Source organism: Olea europaea, unplaced genomic scaffold, assembly GCF_002742605.1.
Source record: "Olea europaea var. sylvestris unplaced genomic scaffold, O_europaea_v1 scaffold1259, whole genome shotgun sequence".
NCBI lineage: Eukaryota > Viridiplantae > Streptophyta > Magnoliopsida > Lamiales > Oleaceae > Olea > Olea europaea.
Window position 1 is genome coordinate 199,799 of NW_019230035.1, and position 7,821 is coordinate 207,619.

The 7,821-nt window shown below is 33.2% G+C and overlaps 2 protein-coding genes across 3 annotated transcripts in view; both read right to left on the reverse strand.

The window, feature by feature from the left end:
* LOC111374509 (glucose-1-phosphate adenylyltransferase large subunit 2, chloroplastic/amyloplastic-like) overlaps positions 1–1,776 on the reverse strand; it is a 20,866-nt gene extending 19,090 nt beyond the window's left edge. The window contains exons 1-3 of the mRNA XM_022997181.1: positions 923–1,776; positions 708–833; positions 218–391 (exon numbers count right to left, since the gene is read on the reverse strand). Coding sequence (XP_022852949.1) covers positions 218–391; positions 708–833; positions 923–1,150 — 528 coding nt within the window. The 5' untranslated portion in view covers positions 1,151–1,776. The remainder of the gene's footprint in view (positions 1–217; positions 392–707; positions 834–922) is intronic.
* A 3,728-nt stretch (positions 1,777–5,504) lies between these two features.
* Positions 5,505–7,474, reverse strand: LOC111374504 (phosphatidylinositol/phosphatidylcholine transfer protein SFH3-like). Of its 2 annotated transcripts, XM_022997176.1 has the most exons (8): positions 7,379–7,474; positions 6,878–7,144; positions 6,704–6,781; positions 6,527–6,628; positions 6,379–6,428; positions 6,204–6,303; positions 6,025–6,097; positions 5,505–5,909 (listed from the first exon to the last, which is right to left on the reverse strand). In XM_022997176.1, the coding sequence occupies exons 1-7, from the start codon at positions 7,433–7,435 to the stop codon at positions 6,032–6,034; spliced, it is 720 nt and encodes a 239-aa protein (XP_022852944.1). In that variant the 5' UTR covers positions 7,436–7,474; the 3' UTR covers positions 5,505–5,909; positions 6,025–6,031. The 2 variants fall into 2 exon arrangements, with proteins under 2 accessions (XP_022852944.1, XP_022852945.1); XM_022997177.1 differs by having other exon boundaries at positions 5,826–6,097.
* Between the last annotated feature and the right edge of the window lie 347 nt (positions 7,475–7,821).

Sequence of the window (7,821 nt, forward strand, 5' to 3'; positions counted from 1 at the left end):
AACCTGTTTCGAACAAATATTTTTCTTTTTAAGCTAAACAGAATCTAAAGGGATGCATAACAAAAGTTTTTATCTTTAACAAGCCACTTAACACATTAATATTTATTTGCCAAGAATGAATCGAAACTCCAAAATATTTCACAATGAGATTTCTTGTTATTTGCAGACAGAAGGCTAATTAACACACGCTAATTTTTAGTCAACAATTGCATCTTACCTCCACAAATCCATCCCCAAAATTCACACCATTTCCAAAGTTATACGTGCGAGCAAGGTGGCGATTAAGGGAGAAAGAGTTGAATTGAGTTAATATGAAAATATTCCGTATCCCACTGTTGATGCAGTTACTCATGGGTACATCAATTAGCCTGTAACAGCCTCCAATTGGAACCTGCAGAATAAACCATGTGATTACACATTCAGACGTTAAACTATATATATGTCAGTTGCAATTTAATCTCTTCTAAAAATTTTGTACTCTGAAGTCTTTAAGTTCAATACTGTTCTTTGTGAAAATGGCACGCTTCTAGAAGTAAAGTCACTTCTTTTTTCCTCTTAGTCTAACAATAGCAATACAAATGAAGACGTAAAGTCTCCCTAAATGAAGTTTTCGTCATCATTAAAAGCTAACATACTGAATTTTACCATAATCAAAACCCAAAACAAATACAACACAATAAGCAAAAGTATGTTAGATCTTCTCTTACAGCAGGTTTAGCTCTCTTGCTGGTAAGAGGAAAGAGCCGGGTCCCGGCACCCCCACCAAGAATTATTGAAGCCACAGTTTTTGGATCTGCCTTTCGAGGATCATCAAAGAATGGTGCTTCAAATGCCTGAAACCATTTTTAAATGCAAATTCATACTAATCAAACAAACATTTCAAGAACACAAATGAAATCTTGAGGTGAACTTATTCACTCACCACCAACTCTTTGTTGATATCGCGTGTCAAAACCGAAAATGCAACTCCAGGCTTGAAATCTTTTCCCCTGTTTTCACTCAAATTCTGCGAAATCAGTTTCCGAAAAGCATTATTTTTCAAACTCCCTCTGATTTTCTCCCCCCAGAATCCATTTCCCTCATGGCTAAAACGGTTATTGGTTTGCATTGGTTGCACTTTAGCTTTCATGGCCATACAGCAAGAATCCATTTTTAAATCCTAAATAATTAAGCAAAGATTCTAGAATTGATTATGCAAAAAGCACTGGCTATGGAATCCTAAGATCTCAGTACACGTGCACACCGAATATAAAAGGCTAAAATGCCTTTATTTAAAGATCCCAGTTCTCGCAAGAAAGCCCCCACCAAAAATCTTGAATATTGATTAAGAAAAAAGAACTAAAAAAGGTAATGGCTTTACACTGCAAATCACTGATCCACCTCAAATTTAGGCCCCAGACAATTAATAAACTATAACCCAGATCAGAAAAACACTTTATTTGTCAAAAATTAAAACTAAATAGCTCTCACAAAATCACAAAATCAAATCAAACAAAGACCTAATCAGAATTTTATTCAAGATCCAAGATTCTGAAAGAAACTGAAAATTTGATTTGACACAACAAAAAGATCGTCGGAATTCGACAGATGTTAGGTCAAGAACGTGGAAAACTGGTATGAAAAATGTGAATTTCAGTGAAAGAAGAAGTGTGAGTTAGTTTGATATTTGTATGCATGTGATCATCACGAGGATCTCTGATTCAGTAGTGAGAGACAAGTGTCAGAATTACTGGCCTTAAGTGCAGACTACTAGGTTTAGTTGGGAACTATAATGAAGATCTAGTACAATTCTATTATTTATTCTATTATTAGCCTCGAGATTTATTTTTTTCTTTTCAATTCCAAGTGGTGATGGTGCACGCAAAAGGTCGGCTGAGTAGTTAACTCTTCCCCAATGTTGCAAGAATACGTGTCAAGTAGGAACCTAGATACCAATATAAATATTTGGTGGTTTGTGAGGTGGTATACTACTATCTAACAACGTTAGACAAGCATGAATGTGTCTATTAACTTGAATAAAATAAAATAAAAAGGGGTCAATAATAGACTTTGCAATAATATAGAATATAAAAACAAAAAAAATTTAAAAACATAGGTGTGGCAAGGTCTCTAATTTATGTAATTTAGTTTCATTTTTCATCAATATAAGGAGCCAACCTATTGGTATCTTGTGTGGTAATTTCCAAATTATCATATCATGGTTTCCAAACCCAATTATATAAATTCGAACTATTCATAAAATTTGCATGTTTGATTAGGGGCGAGCACATGTATGGTTGGATTGATTTCAGATCCAACTTGACAACTTGATTGATAGTTTTTATTGGGTGAAATCTCAATTCAAAATTGAATGACAAGGCAAATATATCAACATAAGTATCAATGCCGTGACATGAATTGTAAAAGTATGGATGTGATATACCAAAAAATTGACAATTGTAGATTCTCTGTGATAATTATGAACCATACTTTTAGTTAGCCTTTAATACAAATCACTCGAATCAAGGCGATTACAGAACGTGAAGAAGTATGAACATAAGTCGGTTTGGTTTGATTTAGTTTGTCGGATTGAAAGAACTTTTCTCTTGAAGATCAAATTTTTTATACTAACTTCTCAAACTTGTATTTCGGGTTGATGATGTAGGTCGATTAGATGGATAATTTGCCTAACACTATACTTGACAATATCGATTATTCTTTTATCACATCTCCCTTTTTGAAGGTGGAAAAATGCAAACACGGTTGCATGACGAGACTAGGATCCCAATCAAATTAGCTCATCCATTTGATTTAGCTTAATGACTATGTCCTATTTGGGTGAACTGAAAGGATGTACCTTTTAATAAATAATAAATGTACAATCATGGTACAGTGTCAGAATTATTAACATAATGGTTGTCATAATGCCACATGGCACTACATCCTTGGACTGTTTAAAATACAGTCATTTTTTTCCATCAAATTATATTTCGCCTATAGGATTCTATCAACCCTTGTGTCATAATTTTTTCTAGCAAAGGAGCTTAATTCATAACCATATGTCATATTAGATTACTGAATAAAATAAGTATTATTAAATGAAAACTATGTGCTACATATAGATGGCAATGTAAAACATAAAAATTCTTAAAATAGAGTTGTATTTATTTTTCTAATAAATTTTATATCAGTTATTTAAATTATGAATCTTTTTAACCTAACGAATTTTAATACTATTTAATAGTAATAATACAGAACATATAATTATTTGACATTCTAACTCTACTTATAATTTGCAAGCGTAAAAGTAATTCTGCACACATTTTACCAATCATACATAACCGTAACGAAAGTAAAGAACTTTTACGACAACACCAAAAGATAGTCTTTGCATTATTTTTTTCCCTAGAAACTTATCAGAAATTGCATAATCGTCAAATATTTAAGTACTGAAAATTTGAATTTCGGTATATAAACGGAGGTGACACTAAAAAAAAAAAAAAAAAAAAAAAAAAAAAAAAAAAAAAAAAAAAAAAAAAAAAAAAAAAAAAAAAAAAAAAAAAAAAAAAAAAAAAAAAAAAAAAAAAAAAAAAAAAATTAACAAAAAAAGAGGGCAAAGTCTTTTCAAATTTCGTGTAATCGTAGCTTTTCAGACCGTTCAATTTGGTTTGATCGTGATTCAAACTAACAATGATTTAAATAAAAGTCTCCAAAAATGAATTTTACTGTGAATTAAAAGTGTTATGTTCGGAACACCAACTCTCTTATATTCTGAAGAAAACAAGCAAAATCAAGCTAGTTTTGTTTAGCATTTCTACTAGAAGCCAATTTATTTCAGTGATTGTTTTTTTAAGCTATACAGAAAAGTAATAATTTTTAAGATGATAAAATTTTCCGTCTTATAAGGAGACTTGAACATGTTAGATTCGTTCTTCGCTCACATATATTCCACTCCATTAGAATTCTTTCCTCAATTAATTGTGTTTCCAATATGTTAAGACATGACTGCCATTAGAAGTAAACACATATCGGGTTAGGACCACCTAACAACCAGGGTGAAATCTCGAATCGAAAAAATTAATAAACCAACCCAGTCACTTTGGGCCGGTTTGGTTTGTCTAATTTAATGGATTTTTGTTGTATGGATGGAGTGATATGGGTCGTGATCTTGTGCAATTGGGACTCGAAAAGATAGTAAAGAAATAAAATAAAAATAAAGAAAACGTTCTCATCCATATTTTCTTATTGAAATAAATGCTTCTCCAAAGGAATCGATAACGAGATTTATTCATTGTTTTTTTTAACCGTTCTTGTTTTTAGTTTTTGATAATATAACGCTAAAGTCGCTGAAGTTTGTCATCGAACTTTGGTTTGTGAAACACTCGTACAATTGAACATTATAATAATTTCAGTCCACATCTGCTTGTCACGTCACATTTGTGTTAGTACTTGACGGAGTTAAGCAGAATGACCATTTGGAATAGAAAAGGTTTGGTGACCAAACTAAACAAAAACTTTGACAAGTTTGATGAGTAACAAATATGTCTTACCCCTAAAATTAATGGCTGAAAGCTATGATAGAAACAAAATAAGGAAATTTAGGGTGTATCCTCAACTTGAATGACAACGAGAAAATATACACATAACAATGAAGAATACTTAAAAAAATACAAGCGCCTATTCATAAAATATCAGAACTAGAGGTGACATCAACATGACCATTCTGCTAATAGTTCCATTTATTGCCAACGAGCTACCAATAATCGAGATAAACTCCAACTCCCCTGCCGAAACCAACTTGTGGAGCTTCTAGCTCCATTGACGCGCCTAACATTACTAACTATGGTATTAATGATCAAGCTCAACTACCTCTTCAATCATGTTGTTGAAAATTAATTTTTCTTGAATAAATGTGTCAATTGTCGGATCATCTCATCTAAACACTTACAACTATTGCTTCACTAGTACATACTTTTGGTATGATTTACATTCATCTAAATGTTGTGTTGAAACTCACAGGGAGCAACAGTGCGACTCACTATTCAGCTCAAGAATTGGTTCACTTAAATAATGAGCGCTCAAAGGTTTAATTCTTCCTTACAAACATTAATTGGATTTCACATGGAATAATTAAAACCTGATTCTAAAAATAATCAGGTGAATTAAGAGCTATGAGAAATTTATGTTAATGTACAAATTAATGAGATGTAAGAGAGATCCGGGTCACTCAAATAATGGTGGTCGAATGTCATTTTTAAGCTCTCCATCACTAAGCACCAAATTGATACTCAAATAAGATTGTTAAAGCACGATCCAACAAGCATCATGCATTTTTGGACTCAAAAGAAAATCCATTTTCCCCTAAATCAATGCTCCGCGTCACAAGAGACTTTCCAGCTTCGTACGTTCCTCACAACAGCTTTACTTACACGTATAATGTCACAAGTATGATTCAGGTATCATCAACTGAGAAGTTCATAGATTTCAATACAAGAATACACGTGTGTTTCATATTGGCTCTCGGACCGAATAACAAGATTAGGGAACACATGTGTAAGGTATAGTTTGATTGTCTTGAACGATCCTATCTAATAGAGCATACAAACAGCTTTAGATGTTATTACTACTAACAAATCTCCTTCTTTAAGGGTGTTACTCAGGCAATCAACAAATGATATAAAACAGAGAGAAATTCTCTGTATACATCTAAGTTCTAAAGCAAATTGTGTCGGTAACATCCATATGAGAACAAGATTTCAAAGTAAAATGAAACAAATCGAATTTCCAATAAAATGTGCATGTCCACCGAACCTGGATAACTGATATGAAAAAATCTGCTTCATGTGATTTTAAGCAAAATACCCCAATGCTGAATCATTCTTGTCACAGCTTCTCATTAACAGTATGGTGATTCAACAAAACAAAAAATCCTTGCAATGTCAAAAAGTGACGCATCATCAAGAACAAATTCAAAATAATCAAATATAAGAAGAGAATTCACATAAGGTAGCCGAATTCCTATAGAACATATGAAACGTAAATCACCTTCACACTAATAGTCTTCGTTATCTAATCTTGTTACTTTCTGCACTGCACGTACTTCTCCATTTAAACTTGCCTATATAAAGAAGATTTTTAACTATTAGAACTTGCAGAAAAAAGGAAGAAAAAATCCTTGAGAGAACCAGCTATAAACTCGACTTGTACGTGGCCACTTTTATCACCTTCAATAAATTTTGGTCTTTCCACGGCCCCTTGTCTGACGTCAAACAACCTCCTTCGTTTGAACACATACAGCTACCACCTAGAAAACCTGGTAGCTCACTAAAATGACAACGATTTTATCGGACTGTAGAATCACTTCAATTCCGAGCAAGCAAGCATGAAAAGTCCAGTTACCTCTCATCAATAGCTTCCAGTAATTTGCTTTGATAATTATTGCCAAGCACCTAGAGAGGATTTGAAATCAATGGGCTTCATGCATCGTAGACTAAAAAAAGGGAATTTATGCAGTTTTATTTACATGAATGAACTTCTTGCAGTATACCTGAATCTTGGAAGTTGTATCTGGGTCGAGTAAAGGCTTCACTATAGTCCAGATCAACTGAAAGGCAGGACCAGCATTGATGATAAACATTCGGCTAAGTGTCTGCAGAATAGTTAACAATATTTATGGATATTTAGGACATATTTGATACACATGCCGGTAATTGATAAGACGTACTTCAGGATAATTGTCATTATCAATCTTTTGAATAACCTTAATGAATTCTACAACAGGTCCAGTCAAACTCATTAAACCCTGAATAAGAACAATGGAAAGTTGTTAAATAATGTAAGAATCTTCAAATACGATGTGAGAGATTTATAGAAGTTAGAGTAGAAGAAATTAGTGTACCAATCCTTGGACATCTAAGATTGTTGTGCTTGAATCTATATGCCTATTTGCAGCAAGAGAACAAGCAGGAAACCTGACAGCAAGAGTCTTCTCGAATTCCTGGACTTGGTATTTCACAAATCGGTCGAAAGTAGTCACTTGCACCAACTTGTCAACGTCCATCTTCCCCAATCTTTCAATGTAAACTGGTCTTCCATCCTTGTCAACGCTATGATATCCCTGTGGATAGTATTCCTGAACGTCGTTCAATTCTGTGAAGTCAAAGTCCTGAAGAATAAAAGCACAGAAACAATTAAGATTCAAATCAAAGCTAGGTGATATATATAACAAGTCAAGCATCAAAACTCAAAGGCTGCAGCCAACTTGTGGTCAGGCAGAGAGACTAGAAATACTCAACAAAAAACCTTGAAATTCCAGAATTTTTTGACAAATTGACAAGCTAAGGAGAACAATACAAAAATGCGTCAAACAAATAAGAGCTAAAAGTCCATCAGAGATCACCTCCGTGATCGTATCCACACCAAAGTCCTTCCTCCACTGAATCATGTCAGCCCACATGCGCTTTGCATTTTCAATATTGAACTTCCTTGCTTTCAAAAATCTGCAAGTTTATTATTGCTAAAAATAAAATTAGATTTTTTATTATTTTACGACAAATAACATAAAACATTGAATGAAAAGCATGTTAATCAGAATAATATAAAGCAGAAACTGAAGCCAGATGAGTAGCATCTGGAATTGCTACATTGTCAAGGGGTAGGAAAAGAAGGATCACTAATCTAAGAAGTGATTTGTCATTTCCTGAAAAGATCTAATAGCCAATCTACTATATTTCATCAATGCCGAAGTGAATAACGAAAGAATTCTAGAAAAATATCCAGAAGAAGAGGAACTGGGGAAGGACATTTTACATTAATTTCATAAACAATGCCACACACACACAC

Coding starts and splice junctions, on each gene's coding strand:
- LOC111374504 (XM_022997176.1), bottom strand. CDS start 7,435: ATGTGGGCTGACATGATTCAGTGGAGGAAGGACTTTGGTGTGGATACG. Junction 7,145..7,378: donor GTGTGGATACGATCACGGAG/GTGATCTCTGAT, acceptor TTTATTCTTCAG/GACTTTGACTTCACAGAATT. Junction 6,304..6,378: donor CTGGAAGCTATTGATGAGAG/GTAACTGGACTT, acceptor TTGTCATTTTAG/TGAGCTACCAGGTTTTCTAG.